Source organism: Amphiprion ocellaris, chromosome 20 (genome assembly GCF_022539595.1).
Source record: "Amphiprion ocellaris isolate individual 3 ecotype Okinawa chromosome 20, ASM2253959v1, whole genome shotgun sequence".
Taxonomy (NCBI): Eukaryota; Metazoa; Chordata; class Actinopteri; family Pomacentridae; genus Amphiprion; species Amphiprion ocellaris.
In genome coordinates this window covers 1,282,569-1,305,486 of record NC_072785.1, presented here as the reverse complement: position 1 = coordinate 1,305,486, position 22,918 = coordinate 1,282,569, and the positions used below count along the sequence as shown (strand labels likewise).

Here is a 22,918-nt window from a genome sequence, read left to right as displayed (position 1 = left end):
ATCTCTGGCTGTCACTCTGGGTTGTTTCTTTACCTCACTGATGAGTCTTCGTTGATTGGCCGGCTACTTCTTGGTAGAGTATCCACATTCTCAAAGTGTCTTTATTTGTAGTTTGCTTAACTGTAGACTTCTGAATTTCTAAAGTCTTTTAAATCACTTAGTAACCCTTTCCAGTTTTGTGTAAATCAGCAGTTCTTGATGGTAGATCCTCTGAAAGCTGTTCTTGGTGAGACATGGCTCACATAAGCATATTATTCTTGTGCAGAGCAAATTCAAAAAGTGTTGTTTGGTTTTTATCCATGAAAGTAGCTCTAGTCCACACCTCCAAACTCATTTTCTTAACAAGACTCCAGACATGCTAACCTCTCACTCCAATTAGCTTTTTTGAGGTCATTAACTCAACGGTTCAGATACTTTTTCCACTAACTCCATGAGGTTTTTATGGTTGTTCTCAATGAAGACATGAAAGATCAGAATTGTTTTATTATTTTAGGCACTTTATATTTGTCAATACCCTCGACTTAGATGAAGATCAGATAGCAGAAAACCATGAAATTCCAAAAGGTTCACATACTTTTTCTTGCCACGGTATTTCTGCAAACTAATCTCTTTTGTGGTAATCAGCAGCTCCTGAAGAAAATATCTGGTTCTTGACCTGCTGAATGCTCAACTACATTCACTGAGCAACTAAACTGGGGATAGTAAAACAGTGATGTAAAAAAGGCTAATACACTCGAGTGTGCAAGCTTTGTGTTAAATATGTGTCACTTTTCTGTGGGCTTTTCACATTACACATAGTAATTTGATTCATTGTTACTATATGGTTAGGGTTAGATACTGTTAAATACTGTTATAGTAATAAATACTGACAGATTTATTAGTCTGTTTGCTGTGGGCAACCACTGAGCCAAGAGCTGGAGGTTTTCCCTTTGATTTCTCACCTATGTAATGTATATTATCTGCACGAAATAAATAAAGATCATCCCTAAACAAGAGGCCACAGGGCATTTATTGATTCATTTTTGTGCAACAAGGGACGAAAACATGTCACAATGTTACATTCACTTCGGCGAAATCGTAGTTACAGTGGTGACATTGCGTTTGATCAACTCGTCAGCTCATTTCAAGGGCTGAGAACTACCTCAAGTTTCATTCAATACAACAGGAATGTCATTTCAAGGCAATAAGAGATCTTTAGAAACACTGGGATGTTTTAGTTACACCAGTGGTCCTCTTCTACCTAGAAAGTAATGAGGTACAATATTGGAAAAAAAATGGCACACTACAAGTAGGCTATGCAGAACACAGCACCATTTACACTTGCCAAATGTGCAGCAAACTACTGTCAGACTTTATTTTCACTTCTCTCTCTTTCTGCAAAACAGTGGAATTCATGCAAGGAAAGAGGATACAAGTACTTAACTTTGACCTGGACTACAAGTGACAAATTCATTAAGAAACGTACATCATCAAAGGTCAAAGGTCGTCTACTGAACTACAGTCATATATGTTTGTTATAGCTCGACCTGCGTATTCAATAACACATCCAAAGAAGTAGTTTTTCAGACAGACAAATGTGACCACTGTCTATGTTCATCTCAACAATAACAAGATATCACATGGCTCACCTTGCCACGTTTAGTATATGAAGTTACCAAGAACCTTACAAGATGTCCAGTAATCACATCAAAGGAAGAAACCCTGGAACCATTTGATTGTCTTACATGCATTATTTCCCTTGATTATTGATTCAGCCTACAACTAAATTCAGGTTTCAAAATGGTCGCTCTTGTCCCTTTGTACCACCTCTGGTCCGCAGTCCATGTTTGTTTGTTGATCGTTCTTTCTCCAATCACAGGATCTTTCCAGGGACAACTATATGCAATACCTGAAGGATCCTTAAAAATGTCTTTAGGCCATTTTATTCCCCAAATGTTCCTGCTGATTTGGAGAGTGAGGATCAAAGTGACAGGGTGGGATTACCTGAGTGTGCAGTAGCTCGACCATCAAACTAATGTCTTTCAGAACAGTTGCTCCTTGGTTTCACTGCAGAAGCCACAAAAAAAGCAGCTGTCTGGGAATGAGGAGAGAGGGGCGAGGATTATCTGGAGGGGGGATGAATTTCTTTATGAGCAGGGAGGATCCTCGGATGGGGTCAGGGGGCTGCAGGGGGGCACGGTGCTCAACGAGCGGAAGGCGAAGATGGAGGGGTCGTAGGTGTACCTGGGTGGAGGACGGCTGCCAGTCAGGTTCTAAGGACACAGAAAGAGAGACAGAGAGTTCATGGAGCTGCCAGAAGTAGGTGTTTGGGTTAATTCCCCCTTTGAGCTTTACCGGATGGAAATGGTGAGGATTACCTGTTGTCCTTGACTTACAGTGTAAGTTACTGTGGTTACATTCATGTCAGTAGTGATGTAAGTGATTCTTTTCTTTACATGTGCAGCTGGGTCATAAGACTGGGAGAGAAGATACTGAAAACCAAACTAGCACTGGTGGAAAATGATTGCTCATCATTAGAACATTTTCACACCGATTTTCTTTTTCATTCATGCAACAGGTTCGGTGACACCAATCCTTTTCCGCTTGCAGAGACATTCCCCCTCTGAGCAGAACCTTGCTTGTTGTAGCTCTACAAGCCCTCTGTCTAAAATTAGCCCTGGTCATTTTCCTCCCTACAGGAAACGACAGGAAATGACTGTTGGATTTGGCAGTGAGGCAGCACTTTCTCGAGAGCCTGCTGAGGGGGAGTAAAGTTTAGGAGAAGGTGCTGCAAGACAGATTCACTGCAATGAGCTGATCTCATGGAAAAACAGGAGAGGGTGTGTTTGTATGGATCGCTCTATGTTCTCGGTATCAATCAAACACCTCTATGACAAGTGAGACGGATGCAACCCCGTAGCTGACTGATTCCGCTGAGATGCAGAGAAAGTACCCAGTGCTACTGGAAAAGTACCGGCTGACATCAATGTACATGAAAAAGTCCTAGTTAGAGAGCATATGAGGCTACAGGTGTTGCTATGACTTCAGCTAACATCTTTAGGGATTTAGCACTGACAAATGAGCCGCAGTAACTCAGCAACAATTCCCAACACCACTTAGAGCTGTCGTATGGACCGATGTTAATATAAACAGGCAAAAAAAAAAAAAAAAAGGAGACATGGAAAACAAATCACAGCCCAAGAACAAGGTACAGTAAACTTCACAGATGGGAACTGTCCTAAGATGTTCTCCCTGTGGTAGCTGCATGTCGGGTTTACATCAGGACAGCTCCCTACCCATGTTAACAATCCTCACAGTGTCGTCCTGTGTTCACAGCTGCAGTACAACAGACATTTAGGGCCCTGAAGGTTCAATCCAAGGGCAAATCCCTGCACACACCAAAAGCAGTAGCAGGAAAGTAAATCACAAGTAATATTGCAAATATGACTGGTTTTAGAGATTCATTGTTATAAGTTCTTATCCTTCATTTAGACACCGGTCTGGGAAATATGCTTCACTGCTTTCTTAGCAGGAATTAAATGAGAAGATTCATACCCCGGGCTGCACAGTGGCTTGGTGGTTAGCACTTTCGCCTTGCAGCTAGAAGATCCACAGTTCAAGTCCTGGCTTTCCCAGGATCTTTCTGCATGTTCTCCCTGTACATGTGTGGGTTTTCTCCAGGTTTTCCGGCTTCCTCCCACAGTCCAATAACATGCTGAGGTTAATTGGCGATTCTAAATTGTTTGTAGCTGTGCTTATGAGTGTGATTGTTTGTCTGTACATGTGTAGTCCTGTGATAGACTGGTGACCTGTCCAGGGTGTCCCCTGCCTTCACCCTAAGTCAGCTGGGATAGACTTCAGCCCCCCCACAACCCCAATGAGGATTAAGCAGTGTGTAGATAATGGATGGATGGATGGATTTATACCCCTCTCATGTACAGAACGTACAGTGAATGTAAAGGTATCACTAGCAGTGATCTGAGCTTAGTTTCGCATAAAGTCTGGAAGGAACTGCAACGGTCTACAAGACGAGCATCATCTGGCCAACAGAGATAGCTGAAGGTGTCAGTTAAGTAGGTGTCATTTGCTTTGATTGTACTGTGGAGAAAAGTTACCACCCATAGTAAATGACATGATCTTCCCTGGAAAACTTGTAGAACTCTACAGCAGAGAAATATACAATTAAACTTGTCAATCAAGCTGCCACCCTAAGTTGTAACAAACTGTAAATTGAACAGCCCAAAAAAAAATCATTTATTAATTCCATTATTCTGAATGCATCTGAACGTGTCAGCTTCATGTCCGAATGAATGCTTTTGAGAAAAGGTTGCTACAGCAATCTCATTAGGTCGGACTTAGAAACATTTGTCTATCACTTTCAACACGGCCCGAGTCAGAACTGCAGTCACATAACAGATAGACACACACAAGTGACATACTTTGAGTTGTGCCAAGTGATTTAGGGAAAACCTTTTCCATATTTTAGCAACTTTATTGAGCCAAAAACATCACAGAGTTGAAAGGACACAGTTTGCTGCCAAAATCCCAAAACACCTTTTTTCTTCACTTTGCTCAATAATTTCACACCTATCCTGCAAGGATCACATTAATAAAACTTGACTACGCTCAAGACGGTGTCTGCTACAGATCAGAGTTACATTTGCTGCTACCAGATGTTTGAAGAACTTTTTCCTCTGAATTTATTAAAATCTGCAGGATCAAGCAGCGGGATCTGTATGAACAGTTCCAAAAAGAGACAGTTGTGCGCATTTACACACAGCGAACAACAACTTCAACAATTCTTTATAAATTATCCCCAACATGGAGATTGGATTTATGAGGATCTAACAGTCACAGGATATAAGCTGCAGTTAAATCATATGTTTATGTTACATAGTGTCCATCCTCAGGTTCTCAGGAGTCCTGAGCTTCAAGTATCACAATACAGGTTTGTAATGACTAGTGAACAGACAGACGTGTCCATGGCACCTTTTTTTCAAATGATTTTTCATCAAGCCCACGGCTAGGGTAGTCTAACTACATAACACTGTAATAACACACACAGCCAACAGTGTTCAGCTGGCAGTAAGCAGACTAACCAGCAACAGTGTTAGCTCAGTCATGCAACCCTTGCCTGGCAGGTGAGAGAGGTCTTGCTGGAAACAATTACTAACAAAATCTGTCCTCTGAAGTTGACTAAAACACGTTAGGGCAAAAACAGTCTTTAACACTCTGAATTCAAGGAGGTTTCTTGGTGTTTTTTTACTCCTGTCACATTTTTACTCACTGTGGGTTTTATATTTTACTGCAATAAAAAGTCTTGCACCTCTTCAGAAATAGCACAGACCTGGTGAGAAATAGAGCAGTTTTAAAGCCATTAATTATTTTTATTTATATATATATATATATATATATATATATATATATATATATATATATATATATATATATATATATATATATATATATATATATATATATATATATATATATATAAGCAGAGTCTGCAGAAAAGTCTGAATCTTTGCCCCAATCTGTCGGTAGCAGCTGAAGGTATTCAATGCTTCTCAGTTACACCAACGAGAGAAGAAGTATTTGTTTCTTACGGACTTAGATTTGGTGAAAATTTTCTAATGAAACCATGCATCACACATGATTAGTTCAAGGAAAGTAGATAATTTGTTCTGTTCTGATAGATGCTTCAATTTTGGTGATTTTTCAGGGTAACATGTTTTAGAACTCGCCGACAGATTTTGCGGTTCAGAGGATTAAAACAAACTTTACCCAAAGCTCAGCTAACTGCTAGAGGTAGCTCCATAAATGAGAGACAGATACAGTAATAACTCTGGCTTAGTAATGTGACAATCGGCACTGGTTTGTCTGTTTGTCTGTCTGTTAGCAACATCATTCAAAAACAGACCAACGGATTTGGATGAAATTCTCAGGGAAGGTCAGAAATGACACAAGGACCAATTGATTAGATTTTGACAGTGATGCAGCTTATAGTCTGGATCCACAGACTTGGTAAAGATTTCTGTATCATTGCGAGATAGCAGGTGTCACTGTAACTATGACTGCAAACGAACACTATATCAGCTGCCTGCTGATGATCACATGGTTGCGATCCTACTACAAATTGACTGCTGCAGACCGTGAATGTTTTCAAAGATTTCATCGGTCAGAAATCAAAAAACGACTCAGCAGCCTTGGCGGAGTACTGCACTCTGAGGGATTTTCCTGTTTGTTCTATTAACATCACTTTGGTCGTACGCCAGTCTTATAGTCATGGTAATGAAGTTTACCTCAATCAAAAACCAGGACCATGCAGCATATTTTCCTTTAATTAAGGTTTCTCCTTCACTCTGTCCATATCTGCACCATTTCCCTCAATCAATCTTTGCCCTCCTTTCCACCCATTCTTTATGGTGGCTGAAGCTAGACGCCATCACTCTTACCGGCTACAGCCTGGGAAGCTCTCATCAATACTCTCCTATTCACCTCCAACCCCTAGAGGGGGAAGGCCTTAGCAGCAGCAGCAACAGTGGCCAAATCTGTGTTTTCCTAATGCTTCCACATGACTCCCCTCCTAAAACATTCATGCACGCAACCACCAGCCCCACCGACCTCCTCAACCTCTGTAACAACTCCCATGCTTGAACGCTTGAATCCAGTCTCAAAGCTGGGGCCCCTTCCAGATCCAGTGTCTCATCTGGATCCTGGCCAGGAAACCGAGGGCTGACAGATAAAAGTGGGAAAGAGAGACACAGAAACAGAGAGGTAGCAACAGAGAAGAGATGTAAGAGAGAAGGAGAGGCGCACAGCACGGAGTGACACCAAGGGTAGAAAGAGTCAACACAAGCCTCCAAATGGCTCATCAATCCAAAGAGTCACTGTGTACTCACTTCAAGAAAAATCTATGAACTGGAACAAGCCCAGTGCCCACAGACGTCATTGACGAGGACAACAACACTACCAACTACACCAGCGAGAACAGAGGATAATGAGCAATATCTCTATGTATCAGTGGAGCTAAACAGATAGCAGCCGGCCAGGCTATAAATGGAAAATGACTCCATCCCTGGAAATACACCACAAGGGAACTTCACACACTCCACCTCCTCTTCCTCCTCCTCAACTCTAGCTCTCATCGTCACTCTCTTCTCCTTCCTAAAATGCTCAAAGATCATCCTCTTTTTTCCTTTTCTTTTTTTTTTTTTTTTACATATTTGTACTCATCATACATAACTAAATGCATATACGGAGGATTAAAGTATACAAGACAGTTGCTGTATGTGTGTGTATATGTAAACAAGTGTGTGATAAGGTTCCACTGACACTATCCCACACAACGTGATAATAATGTCACTTTTCTCACCACACTGTGCATCCTTCTGGAGTGCCCTGCTCTGTGCCAAGATACCACGGCTTGTTCCAGTCGACTCTCCAGCATGTTTCCCTTACACGCCGCAAACAAAATCGCTCGCACGCAGTTGCAGTGCTGAGTTGGTGTATGATTACTGAATGTTGTGTCTGGGGACCCATTTTGCAGGGCGATCAATTAGGACAGAATCTTGGGAAAATACCTTTGTATTTACTGAGCTTTTTAGGCAAGTAAATGCGCCCCTCCCAGACCATTAATGGGACAAGTGGAAAGCTGGGCTATTAAAGGTTGTTAAGTGAGATCAAGAGATCAAACAAACCTGGAAAGGAAAAGAGTACGTTTTTCTTCTTGTGTCTTGGGGTTATGTATCACTGCAGTGAATTGGTTAACTGGGTGCTGTTTGCAAAAAGAAACTGATGGTGCTATCAGATACACAGACGTCTCAGGCTTGACTCCGTAGCTAGCAGGGCATGGGAACAAACGCTGTAGCCAGATGCTGTCCCAGTATGCAGTTGGATGGAGATCAAGGTGCTGGCGACAAGACAGGCCAGGCTGTTCACGGGGCCAAGCAACCTTGCAACCTTATCACTGCTGTAATGGACACCCTGATCTGGACTGCCTGTTATCAGTCACATAAAAGGGAAAGTCTCTGTATGCAAGTGTGTGTCTTCATATCATTTGGCCATTACACTTTTATTTATTCACTCGCCGGACTCACAGAGAAAACAAGGCCATATTGGGGACGAGGTGCAAATGTTTAGATAACAAACATACTGCTTTAAACTTGTGACACAGCAGACATACTGTAGTATGGTTTGTAGTAGAGCAAACCATACCAGTGACATTCAGGATTTTATTCATAACTGAAACTAACACAGACCAAAGAATTCCCACTTATGTGTACTTAGAAGTGTAAGTGAACACAAACCGCTGCTGGGGTTGTAATAAATTTAATCATACACATTTACAGGATGTGCTGATTACTATATACAGGGTTTCTACAGAAATCTGCCAGTCAAATTTAATGCTTTTTAATGCCATTTTAATGCTAAACTGTAAAAATTTTAATGCCACGACCGCAAACTCAACAAATTACACAGGTTTGTTTTTTGTAAAAGATGATTTTTCTATGAAAACTGTCCCCTCATTTCACTATTCCTGAATCCAGAAACCACCCCTGACCACCCACGGGCTGCAGTCATTCTCTGAAATCCACTTTTTTGAGCCATTTTTGCTGGAATTTGCATTTCCCCATTTCCCAGCTCTCCTCCACCTGGTCCAGTCTGCCGGCCACTTTAAAAACATGCAGTTTTTGGCAACTGTACCCGACCGGCTGGAACCATTATCGCAATGCTGGTCATGTTTATGCAGATGCACATATCTGACGAATCGCACTCTATAATATTTTATATTATTATTGTCAAATATTTTTCTTGAAAACTGCAGAAAGAATTTTTAATGCCATTGAGAATCAAATTTAATGATTTTTAATGCCATTTAAGGCCTCAATTTTCGCAAAATCAACTTAATGACTATTAATGCTTATTAATGCTTTGCAGAAACCTGATATATATTTTTCCCCAGTCTGTAAAGGTGTTCAAATCCTGTCCCCAAGCAAGACGTGGATGAGCAGTAGGCATTGGGTGCTCCATAGCCTAAAAAACTATACATACTGCCAACCCTGTTCGAGACAGTGTCCTTTATAAGCCATGGTAATGTTCTAAGCAAGAGGTGCATGAAAATACCATAGCAGATACAACTTTTCTGATAACAGCCATCAGTAAGAGTACTTTTAACATAAATCATACACTACTGTTCAAAAGTTTGGGGTCACCCAGACAATTCCATGTCTTCCATGAAAACTCCCACTTTTATCCATGTACTAACATAACTGCACAAGGGTTTTCTAATCATCAGTGAGCCTTTCAACACCATTAGCTAACACAATGTAGCATTAGAACACAGGAGTGATGGTTGCTGGAAATGTTCCTCTGTACCCCTATGGAGATATTCCATTAAAAATCAGCTGTTTCCAGCTACAATAGTCATTTACCACATTAACAATGTCTAGACTGGATTTATGATTCATTTAATGTTATTTTCATTAAAAAAAACTGCCTTTCTTTCAAAAATAAGGACATTTCTAAGTGACTCCAAACTTTTGAACGGTAGTGTACACTGAGTGCATTTATGCTGACAAAATACAACTGGGTATTGCTTCTTTGCACAGGAAAGTAAGCTGCATAAAAATGAACTCACCCGAATCTTTATAGTCCGCGTTTTCCCCCCACAGTTCTTTTTCAGCAGCATTTTCTGTGGAGAACAAGAATAGACAATGACAGCTATGGAGGGGCATACACTTGCTTGCTGTCAACATGAGATATTTTGCAGCAGCTTCTCTGCGACTGTGACGATCCCAAAGTGGTGGGAAAGTTATGTTACTTGTGTAATCTGCAAACTTTGCCTTGTACAATAAACTTTTTGAAATGCAAAAACCCTGCAGTGTAAAGCTCATTCCAGGCTTATGTGTATGTGAATATTGATTATATTTGAGCGTATTACAACAGCCATTTCAAAACCATTATTTGAACAGTAATCTCTACATTGCAAAAGCAACATATCACATGACAAGAAGTAAAGCAGGGCAGTCAATTAATGTTGAATCAGGATGACCAAGGAAGTGAGGCAAATCCAGCTGTCCCACTAAACAGTTGGTCAATGAAGCTTATGCAATATCCTGTCTCCCACTCCCCTTCATGTCCACGCAGCACCACGATTCTCAAAAAAACAGTGGGGGTGGAGGGACCACACAATCATCGAATTGTCCCGAGTTTGTGAGGTAGCTTCCAAGGGGGAAGGGAGCACAGGAAAGAATGGAAACACAAGACTCCTGCTGTTGTGATGTGGGATGTGGGAGAGCCGGTGTGCACTTGCCCTCATGCTCACCTCCTGCCAACCCTTATCTTCTTCCTATCAGTGGCACTGGAGTCCATTTGGGTGTGAGCTGCTTGAGCAGGATTTTTTTTTTTTAAATGGAGATGTGTCCCTTGTATGTAATTCAGCTTTTGAAAATGTAAACAAAAGTACTTTTGGAAACCTCATGTTCTACAAGTCCACCGCAAACTTTCAATGAGCCTATCTAAGTGAAAATTCAAGTGATAGATAATTTTATCCTCTCGTTTCATCCTACACATCCACCACTTTGAGGCAGAATCATTGTGTCCACCACCACCACCCCACATAACGCTCGACTTAAGCTATACGCACGCACACACGCACGCACGCACGCACGCACGCACGCACGCACGCACGCACACACACACACACACACAGGCCAACAGGTCGTGACTTGCCAGCTAGCTAACTGTTTTGACTGAGTGTTGCAGTTATTCATGGAGAACACAGAGGATTTTTAAGATTTTGTCCCTGTGTGATGCTTAGACATTTACAATTTATTCTGTTGTTGTTTCAGTAACTTAGATTATCTTGTCATATATGAAACCTGCTATGCAAATAAAGTTGTCTTGACTTGCCCTTTCCATTCTAATCCTTAGTAAGACCTATAATCATTGTTTATGTCTTATTCATAAAAGTCAGATCAGATTTTGAAGCCAACCTTTGAAACATCAACACAGCTGATTCAACCTGAACTTCTGAAGACATTTCTACATGACTGAACTTATTTTTAAAGCATGAAATGCCCAAATTATAACTGACCATGATGACTAATAAAATACATTACCCATCGCAAGAAAGTCTCAGTCAGTGGGAACCCAATAGCTGCTTCAAGAGTAGAGTATTTTTAAAACGATATTATGCTTGGGAAATAGCTAGAATGAAGGTAACCTAGCAAATATAGTTTCTAAAAATACCTCTATGGATAGCAGAGCAACAAGTGTGTATCATTACACTTTGTAGGGAAGGACCCTATATGACATATTTCTCCAATGACGAACACCTGCCACACAAACTGTTGTTCTTCTGTAATTACATTAATAATGCCACGGTCACAACTGTACAATTCAGCATGGATTAGCCTGCATTAGGGATTATCAGAGACTAAAATAAAACAACCCCCTGACCTTTTAACCCTCTCTTTAAGAAAGTGATGAGATAAGTTGTGCTAGACAGTCTTGGATCTACTGCCCAGGGAAAACCACAATTACATTTTGTTTCAATGCCCTTCCAATTAAGTTGTTTGGATTCGTTAAATCAAAAAACTAAAAGTTTTCTGATGCAACAGATGAATTACTGGTTTAATATGATTTTTTTTAAAAATTGTTAGCAGACATTTTACTCTTTCCACAACATAGATAAACAATTATAAACAGAAAACTTCCCAAAGTACACTAATAGTCTGAAATTACTTGCATTGGACACATTTGGCAACCCATTAGAGGGTTAAGATGTGCCTCATATTCATCTCATATAACGCAGAATTCCCTGGATTTGACATCTTTAAATTGCATTTTAACAAGAACTAAGTCAGTCTTTTTACTTTCTTACGTTTACCCCCAGGAGAGCATCTGTAGCAGAAATGACATAGTGCTGGGGTAGAAGTTGAGGCAGACGTGACTGGAAGTTGTCCAGCTAAAGGGTTAAAGGGAGACTCTTGCTCTGTCTGCTAGCTACCTCTACAGGCCCCCTTTTGTGTTCCCTGCAGCACCTCCCATTCCACTTGACTGAGTGGGCACGCACACTCTCACTCACACACACACACACACACACACACACACACACACACACACACACACACACACACACACTGCACACTGATGCAGCTACAAAATCAGACAGGAGGATGTACACATGCAGACACAAACAGACAGGCAGGATGATAGATGCATACCCCAAACACACATACACACACACACACACACACACACACACACACACACACACACACACACACACACACACACACACACACACACACACACACTCTTCCTCTTTTTTTTCTCTTCACCTCGCTCTTTGCTGCCCGCTGTCTCTCATCATCTGTTCTTTCCCTCTAAAAACCCCATGGACATATGGACCCCTGAAACCTGCAGTTTCTCTCTTTGCAAACACACACACTTAACTCACCGAAACACACACACACACACACACACACACACACACACACTGAGACGCACACACCCGTTCCCATCCGTGATGTGGGCCAACAAGTCTATTGGATTTTAATGATTAGTGGACCAGCTTCTCCATGACTCATTAGTGGCTGTCGTTTTTCTGTTGTTTATTTAATCCTCTCCTTCTGCCTCCACCCCTCCATCGTTTCCCCTCGCTCACCAAGCCTTTGTGAGAAACGAGGGCGGACATCTGCCGTCCGTGCCTCCCTCTCCTTCATCCCTCTCCAGCCAGACCACCGTGGTGGCAAGCGTCCGGCTGTGGAAAGGGAAGACTTTGTTTGCCTGCGCAAGTGTGCACATTTTGCGTAGCCATGTGTGTGTGTGTGTTTGGAGGGTAGTCATCGTTGTATTTTTGGACCGAAGCCTCAACCTGAGATCGCTGTTTGATTTGCTCAGGGGGGTAGTTCAAGGCTCATCTGCCATTTTGTACTTTTACCATTTTCAGTGAGATGAACATGTTGTTGCTGTGGTGTTAAATATTAAACTGCATTACTAATGCTAAAAAATGTACTTCAGCTCATGGTGAAATTGATATTCAGAGACAAAAGGCCATCCTGAGCTAATAAGGCGACATCACACAATCTCGTGTCATAATGTGTAGCATAAGATAATGCATACAGAGAATGAGTCTGTCAAGGATTTGAGAAAAAATTACTGTATTAATAACAATAAGAAGAAGAACTGATACCAATTAATAACTGATGAGAATAAATCAGATACTAAGGGCCCAAGGAACAGTATGGCTAGGTGGGCAATGTGGCCTACAGATCATAGGAGGATCACAATTCTTTCCACAGATTTTTAACTTTAGCGTTACGCTTTTACTACTCCAAATTTGATGGAAATTTTGTACTTCTCATGCCCCAACTTATATTTACATGTCAAATGCAAAACACATGATATATACAAAATATAATGTATTGTAGCTTAATTACTGAAAATGCCCAAATTATCTCTGCCTCAACAAATTACAGCACTACAATGCTACTTTAATACATTACTACTCATAATACTATAATACTGAGTGTGTATTGGTCTTGTTCTTTATAGGAATTTCACATAATTCAAATTTTCATTTTCTCCATAAACGTTTTGCTTCCAGTAGAACCTTTTACACTACCACCCCTATTTATTACCAAAGGATACGGCTTCTTCCATTGCTGTCATATTGTTAATATGTTACTACTGTTATGTAATGATAAGTTAACGATGTGAAAGTGGAGAGTTAATGTCTTATGCTGAGCTACCAGTGCCAAAAGACTACAGTGTTCATTACTCACCTGGTCTAGTGTGTTGGACAGAATAAACAGCATCTATTTCTTAACTTTTCACAATAGGTGGGGCCATAATAGTTTTAATGTACTCAGAAAATGCCATAGTTTTCTGCCTGTTATATGGAAAGATATTTTATGGCAGGAGACATTTTGGCCATAGACTGGTGCTCTTGGTAGTTAAAGCTTGGACTACTAACCTGTTGCATTTTTTCTAAGTCCAGACTGGGTCTCCCTGGCTCCCCTCCGTAGCTGTGCCGATATTTTCTGTAAGGTGCTGACTGGTCAAAGTGGGTCAAAAGGATGGGCCGTGCAACTGGTTGTACCACCTGCAGCTGAAATCGCATAGGGGGTGGCCTGAGGCTACGTGGTGGACTGGAGCTGAAGAGTACAGGACTGGGGGAGGCAGCCAGGCAAGCACCGGGCTCAACCAGCGGCCTGGCAGAGGCAGCTGGCGACCCACAGCCACAGAGGTCCCGCACCTCCTCATCACTGGAGGCGCTGCTGTGGTGATCGCTGTGGCACTGGGGAAGTGCAGACATCCATTTCCTATTGTCACCGCAGCTGATTCGCTCAAGTTCTTCCTCTGAAGAGTGACGGTCCAGATTGGCATCTAAAAGGAGGCGGAGGCGTCGCAACCGGGCTGGAGAGAGAGGGCCTTGGTTGTGCTGCTGGCTGGTGGCCAAGGGGGTGAGGGCACAATTTCTCCGTCTCTCTAGAGGAGTTGATATGCAGAAAATGTCAGAGGACAAGGTGGACACACAGTTGTATAACAATCCATGTGCACTTATTTAAGTCTAATTGTAATCACTAAGTGATGAAAAAAATCACCATTTATTTACAGCCACATGATGTGGTTGGCAATAGGCACATACCTCTGTCAATCTGTGCAAGCTCCTGGTTCTCCCCTTCTGAGTCATCACTCTCCCCTCCCTCTCCACTGCCATGATAAGAAATCTGGAAAAAAGAATCAGTTTGCACTGTAGGTCAAATATACCAAGGTAGGTTAAACTCTCACATTCCCTGCTGTGGAAATAATCTTGACTCATTATTCTTTTGTAAATTAATTTTGATTTAGATACATTGTGAATAATGCTTTCAGTTTGACCGAACAAAATAAAGGATCAGGAAAACAGTTACAAAGAACCACTAAAAACTCCCTCATTCATAGTTAAGGAGCTCAATAATTAACCTAGTTAGGACTTGAATATAGTCTATCACAAGTATTAGAACAGATTAAAATTCAGGTTTACACAGACTCCCACAAAGGTCAAAAAACAGAAAACACATCTTCAACAATCGTACTGGTTTTAAATTCTAACTTGTGTACTAAGCGGTCTTAGTTTGCCACAAAAACAGACCACTAATCTGCAACACAGATGTCACATGTAATGGACTTACAAGAAAAACAATAAACATCATAATACAATCTGTATACTACTGATGCTTGCAAAAGGGGGCACAAAGTTCAGTCACAGTATTGTTTAAGTGCAGACTTCTTTTTTTCCCACAACGTAAACCAGTCTGTCTCTTTAAAATCAATTCCTCCTCTACAGCAGCAGCAACAATACAGATACCCTGCAGACTGCAATGCTAAGAGTTAAGTAATGTGCCTCACACTCAGTAATTACCACTCCGAGGCTTCGCTGAGCAGCTGCCATCTGTGCTTGTGCAAGTGTGTATGCTGACACACATTCATCCACACAAACATGCATAGTGTCCTCCCTTCCACGCTGTAACACACACACACACACACACACACACACACACACACACACACACACACACACACACACACACACACACACACACACACACACACACACCTCTTTTTTTCAGAAGCTCTTCAAAAAGAGTGAAAAGAGGAGAAAGGAGCCAGTGCTTCAAAGCCCAATAAGGGAAAGACAGCATTCACTTCATATTAAATGTAAATGTTAATGCATAGTTTCACAGATCGTTGGAAAAAAATCAAAGAACACTTTCTATCATCACCATTTCCTCTGTAACTTTTAGGTTACCCAAAATGACTATAAATCAAATCTATATGTTCTAATCTATTACACTGTTGACTTCAGCACAGTATCTATGTTTTATGATGTCAAACAAGAAAGAAAAGACAGCATGATGAGCCATGAGCCAAAAAAAGCTAAACAAAAGTCTGAAGATTTAACACTGGAATTAGTCTAGTGTTCCAGCATTGTACCCATTGAAAGGTGTCCAACAAAGGGTACATTTGAAGACAGAAAAGACATTTGGGCAAGGCCTGAGCGCAACCTTTTTTCAATAGTACGTGAGCTGTGGAATAGTTTCTCAATGAACCTCACCAAAGACAAAACACCTTGGCTCTGGAGGAGTCTCAAGTTAAACAGCGTCACTTCATAAACTCACTGGAAAATTACACTGAGTAATAACTGTGAGAAGGAAATGGATTTTGGCAAGTGGTTGGCTCAGAGCTTTAGCTACATTGTCCACTACAGTGAATGATTGTTAGGTAACATCCACGAAACAGCTGAAATCCCATTTAAATTTACTACAGCAGGATACTAAGAATAAAGTGATGCTGGTGGTTCATAAACATGTCTTAATTTTACTCTGAAGAGACATGAGTTTAGTCTCAGACATTTAAATCTGTATTCAAGCTCAGTGAAATCAACACAATGACTACTTATTTTCACTAAAATTTGCATCATGAAAAGCTAGAGTTAGCAGCTTTTATTTCTGTGGAGGTGTAGAAGTTTCACCACAGACCAATCACTGTCTGTCCTACAAGAAAATACAAATCTGAACTGACAATAACAATTTGGTCTTTCCATCCCCCTAGGGATCTCTTTACACACAGTAGTTAATAGCTCAAAGAACACAAACAATTCAACCGTGTAAATCTTGAAAAAAAACAAACAAACAGAGACTGGTTGCATGTGCAAGCATTTGAATAAGTTCACTCCTAACACTGTTTTAGGCCATCCATTTTCTAAACAGTGGAGACTTGGTGTCAGACACTTATCTGACATCAGAATGTACAGAATTCTTGTTTCAAATGTTCTTCTGTACTTCATGCAGTGTGCGTTTGTATGAGAGAGAGCAAGGAAACTTTGCATGTGTTCCTCGGTGAACCACATCTGATATGGTTACTGCTTTGGCATAGCTAGCTACAACAAACACTTGAGTCTAACTGACATTCTGGTTCGACAGGATGGCAGAGCTATGGTGAGAGAGGAGTGACAGGGTTTCACCATCATACTGTACTGTTGCACCACATCCATGGTGATAGTTGGTGGTTTCATGCAATTTGAACTGTAAATACACAAAGTATACTGCTAATAATGAAACTAAAATGCTAGCAGTTGCACAACATTTACCTGTAGTCTTCATATTATTAAGAAAAAATGTAGAGAAAAATAACAGCTGGATGTAATAGTGGTTGATGCATATATTTGTGTGTGTGTTTGTTCCCGTTAGATTTCTCATTTCCAGTTGTTTCTTTTTCAAGCTCTTGCATAATGTTGTAGGTAAGCCTGGATTGCACCACTTTAACCTGTACAGGGCAGCCTCACACTACAATCATCCATTTAGGCATTGATGCTGCCTTTCCACAAGTGCCAGTTTTGGATGAAGAATAGGACAACTGTCATGTCAGTGCTTTGATAAGAACTATAAAGCTGGCTAAAAGTATTGAAGCTGTGGCTTATAGCACATTTTGGCCTTGTCACTGCACAGATAAAATGCATGAAAATGAAAAGCCATTAACAGGTGGACCAGAGTATGTTAGGATCCAAGAATTTATGACCTGTGTGTACCATAAGGAGCAGTACAAAAATCTTCTCTTTTTTCACCAATTAAAAATAGAAAGCACACAATGTATGTATAAAGTGCACAAACACAACCCAGTCAAATATTCAATCAGGACCACCCACAGTCACACCCTTCCCCACACACCTATTAGTCATTAGCGTTGCATTCACAGTGAAAACCCGTCATGGTGAAGGATGCATGTTAAGCTGAAAACAGGTGGGAAAAGACATTTAAAGGCTTAATGACCCAGTATTCAGTGCACTAACCACAGTTATGTAATCACTTCTACACTGATAACATTCAAAAATTATCTTCAGGTCTATCACTGATGATACACTTTTGCATCATCTTGTCCAGAGAATAAACAGGACGGCACTGCCGCTTTGCATGACAAATATTCCAATGAGGTTTGAGGTGAGGATGTGAACTGCTAATAGCTACAAGAGCAGCATGGATCTGAAATGCCCCTGAGGAAAAACTGCCCCCAACTAGCTTGAAAGTTCATTTCAGATATTTTCTCATACTTGCAAACTGACCATGAAGTTGCACAATATTTAAAAATTCAATATACAGATATACACTTTGACTGAAGAGTGGCATAATCATGTTTAGAATAGTTTCAAATTTAAAATGCTGCAGCAGAATAGCATGAACTTCAACATATTTGCACATCGTTTGTATTCGAGAATATCATGTCTGCTATGATATGCTGTGCACATTTACAGATAATTTAAGAAGATGACATTCTAGTTCAGATCAATTTAATAGTCTAATCTAAGGCTACATATTTTCACATATACTTGCTAGCCTCTTTACAGATTGTGTTGTCTAAGTCGGTTGTACACTCTTATTTATATTACAGTACATATTAAGACATGTAATTGCAGGCTACTTGATATCATTCTAGGATCTCAGACAAATAAGCAAAGTGACAGTGAGACTACATGAATAAAGCATAAAAACTGCTTTTGTGCATACACGCAAAGGCACACAAAGAGTTGTGTGTTTGTGTGTCAAGAACAGTTGAATGAAATCCTTGTCAGTCCCTTGCATCACTGAGCAGCTTGCTAAGCTGGATCAATGGCAATGTCACAGCGTACACACACACCATCCAGTTCACACACATATCAGCTTTGCTCTGTCCTTCCACACTGTCATGGACACTGTCACACTCCATTCCCCCTCTCATAAAACACACAACCGAGGGTCAGAGATGGTTGATTCTCTTTCTCTCACACCTCAATAGATCTTCCCTATAAAGTAGTCTAGATCAATGTTAGCTCCAGGGAATAATACAGTAACAGGACCTCAGGAGACCTTTAGTCCCCTTCCAACTATCCTGAAATGGTCATTTTGTCCTCAATCAGCCAGTACAACACACTTCTAACTCAAATATTATTCAAATATTATCTGAGGTACCAGTGAAAAGCAGGCCAAGGTTTATAGCAAACACTCAAACTAAATAAAAGCAGAATCAAAATTCTGCTTTTATTTATTGCTATTCAAAACAATGAATGTCAGTAATCAGCCATAATGAAACATTCCCACCAGACCTTTAACTAAAACAGATGCTTAGAATACAGCACAACCCAACCTTGTTTTGCTGTCAGTAACAATAAAATCCGTCTTCCAAATAATCAGATCCAAGGAACTGCACCTTCCAACTTGCTGTCAGCACTTGAGCTTGTCTGCACCCTTTAAAATCAGCCAACAGCATCGTTATTTAGTTAAAGAGGCAAACAAACGATATTTGATGCATGACTTGTCATGGGCAGTACTACCCAGTCTGTAATAGCAGTTGCAGAATATGTTCTCTGGCTCTGGAAAGAACTTTCTAAAGTCTGAGGAAATAACCCCTGATGGTGTCATTAAAGTCATCTCCGCTGGGGTTTGGGGGCAACAGCTTTTTAAGGGAAGCCTGCACTACAAACTGTGGGTAAGGAGTTTGTACGACACCAGTATTCATCATGCAGGCAGACCAAGTCCAAAAAAAATCTGCTGTTGAGCTGTTATGGGAAATGTGGGATCCAGAGATTTGGGAGCTACACCCATACAAGGACTAGAAGTCTCTCTCTCACCAGTTCCTGAACTTTGTGGAAGTGCATGAGAGTCATCCAAGCAAATACATGGGCCAATATCAGCTTAATGCACACATGCTGGCTGGTAAGAAGAACTGCAATATGGAAATTTAGAAACAGTGACATTAAATATAGTATTCTCACCAGAGAGCACTGAAAATAGATACTAGACTGTAAAATGGCCCACAAAATGTACTACTTGTATTAAGTTTGTCTTGTGTGTTCATGTTAAGAAAGTTACTATTGGCTGCTAAAAAATACCGTAACAGTTAGGGTATAAAATACTGATAAATTAGCTGGAGCAGCCCTTTACAGACTTCCTGACTGTTGCTTCACTCCTGGATCTCAGCACTTAACATGCTGATACAGTGTTATTATTACTAATAACAGGAATTTTTTAGGCCAAAACTATAAAAATAATAATGTAATAAACCATAATTATCCTTGAAAGTTATTTCAGTCAAAGCTAATTATACTGGTTGACAATTTTCCAATCTGTCATGATAAAAGGCTGCAGGTCCTGGAGCAGGTTTCGCACATGCTTTTCCTATTCTGATGTCCTAATCAGGGTTGTTTACAGTGAGAATTCCTCATAAATAATCAGTGTAGGAGCTTTAGAGGCATGTCAAATAGCTTCCATGGTGCTGCATATCAGTATGGGGTGTAGGCAACAGGCCTAGTCACTACTCACAATTCACTTCTCCCATCGCGCTAACCACTTCCAGCAGAAAGGATTCTACCACTGAACAGAGCAACAAACACAAACAAACGTAGACAATAGGGATGGCACACTTTCCCTTGTATCCACCGCCAGGCCTTTGAACAGAAGCACTTTGGCACAAAATGGCTGCCATGCGACTCTACAGTTGGTTGACGCACAATAGTGTTGTGGATGGAGCAAGTTAGTGACCCATGCAGGATACAATTCACCCTTCTACTCACCAAAAAAGAGGCATTATGCAGACTGAGCAGGCAGTAACAACTGAGGAGCACTTACATGGGTTCTGTTGTGGAAAATTGGAGGGTGAAGATGTACATGTTGGGACAATTATAGCTCGCAACAATAAGGTTTTTACTGGAATGTTTGTTTTTTCTAGTATTTGTATACGTCTGAATGAGCTGTCATTACTATTCATTCTTTCTCACCAGCTATTTTCATGTGGAAAATATAGGCCCTGTGCAAGACAAAAAACCTGGATAAGGATATAAAAGTGGCACTCCAACAGATTATCCCCTGACACACAAGAGAAGTGAGGCCAATGAGTGTGGACACATCACTCTGTTTCCTCAAATGACAACCAGATGATCTACAGTTTATGAGTCAATGAGTGTCCATGTGTGAGTGGAAGAATGTGTTGACATGTAGCAATGTGGACCTTAGGTTTCTTCATGTGCAGCCCTGCGTACGCCTTGAAGAGTAAATTCATCCCAACATGGATATGAATGGGCTGAGGTGCTTAGAAGCAGAGAGGACCTCCACATAACGTGAACATTTCCAGAGAGGCTTAACAGAACAGTTTGTTGTCTATCTGGCTGTGCGTGTGAATATGAAAGAGAAAGGAGTGTTCATGAACAAGGTTACAGAGGGAGTCCTCATAATGTTTAAGCTCAAGTCACAAGACAAAAGTAAAGCCACGCAGTCCACAGAGGAGCTCATTTCTTTCTCGGCTCCTCTGTATGTGTGTTTTAATGCTATTTAAGTTACTGACAACTATATTTTAATTGTAAATTTGCAAATAGTAACTCAGTTAAACTTACCTTCAGTTGGAAAGGATGTATCTCATTGAGTGAATGTCTTCTGAGCTTCTTCGTGAGCGTCTTTAGCATTTTTCTGGAGTACTTTATGGCTTATCCCTACAATTAGCTCCGTGTGTATCACTGGCTCTTATGTCACGCTTACTACAACTTCATTAGCTAACATGAGCGACTTTACGCATTTAAAACAAGGCACGCTTCACTTCCAACCTCGCTAACCACAAAAAAAACACTGCCGTGAGCAGCCGCACACTCTTAGCTCCAAGTTAGCTGCTGTCGATAAAAATGATATACCGAAAAGGGTAAAAACTGCGTAGATGCGGCTTGTTTTCAAAGGCTGGACGTAGCAAACTTGATATTGTCGAGTTCATTAGAGTCTACGTTACAAGGTCTGTTTCTTCTCACTAGCCGCAGCCGACACTTACTTCCAGGGCTTAATTCAAAGAAGTGGGTAAAATTAAAAAATAATATCAACTTGTTCGCATTCAGACACGCACACACGCACACTCACACACATACACACAAGCAAATGCACAGCAGCAGCTACAGGGACACACACAGCTCTCTTTCAGCCTGAGCGTAGAGCTCTGTGATTGGCTGAGCCGCCCGGTGACGTCATGCTGTCTGTGAGGAGGAGGGGTGAGAGTTAAAGCCACACCAGCTCTGATCACTGTCAGCTACACTCACACACAGTAAGGTCAAAAGTTTGGGGTCACCCTGGCAATTTCATGATTTCCATGAAAACTCACACTTTTATCCATGTTCTAACATAACTGCACAAGGGTTTTCTAATCATCAATGAGCCTTTCAACACCATTAGCTAACACAATGTAGCATTAGAACACAGGAGTGATGGTTGCTGGAAATGTTCCTCTGTACCTCTATGGAGATATTCCATTAAAAATCAGCTGTTTCCAGCTAGAATAGTCATTTACCACATTAACACTGTCTACACTGGATTTATCATTCATTTAATGCTATGTTCACTGAAAAGAATGCTTTTTTTTTTTTCAAAAATAAAGAAATTTCTAAGTGGCCCCAAACGTTTGATCAGAAGTGTATTTTCTCACTTTCAGATAATATTTGTACAATCTCTTTTAATAATTAATGGTGAAGTTAACACACAGGTTAACTCTCTTATTATAACGGTCAGAAACCTGTCTCTCAAAAAGCTTGTCGGCATAAAGTTTAAACTGAACAATTTTAAAAGCATCAAGTGCAAGTTGTCCTAGTCTGCTGCAAAGCTATCTGTACAAAGACTGCTTTTTTCCCTACCTGGGTTAGTACATCACAACCTGGACACAGGTAGGTGTGACCACACTCGAGCCAGTGTACTCACTGTGTAATAAAAATCCTGAAAGTATTTGATAAACAGCCAAGAGATCCTCATCATTGCAATATCTTAAAAAATACATTTTCAATTTTGACAGTTTTATATTTTACTGTGATGCATGCCTGATGTGTCAAATGATTCACAATCTTCTCTTAGAGCAGGAGTGTCAAGCATGTTTTGTAAGAAGATAGTTCATT

At 40.7% G+C, this 22,918-nt stretch overlaps 1 protein-coding gene across 2 annotated transcripts; it reads right to left on the bottom strand.

Moving 5' to 3' along the window:
• Positions 1-984: 984 nt before the first annotated feature.
• Positions 985-21,933, bottom strand: si:dkey-16j16.4 (uncharacterized). Of its 2 annotated transcripts, XR_004847686.2 has the most exons (6): positions 21,392-21,933; positions 14,639-14,720; positions 13,964-14,478; positions 12,653-12,748; positions 9,620-9,673; positions 2,190-2,252 (listed from the first exon to the last, which is right to left on the bottom strand). XR_004847686.2 is itself a non-coding variant. In XM_023274243.3 (5 exons), exons 1-5 carry the CDS (start codon positions 21,458-21,460, stop codon positions 2,127-2,129), a joined length of 846 nt encoding a protein of 281 aa, XP_023130011.1. In that variant the 5' UTR covers positions 21,461-21,933; the 3' UTR covers positions 985-2,126. The 2 variants fall into 2 exon arrangements, 1 of the variants encoding a protein (XP_023130011.1); XM_023274243.3 differs by lacking the exon at positions 12,653-12,748 and having other exon boundaries at positions 985-2,252.
• Positions 21,934-22,918: the final 985 nt, after the last annotated feature.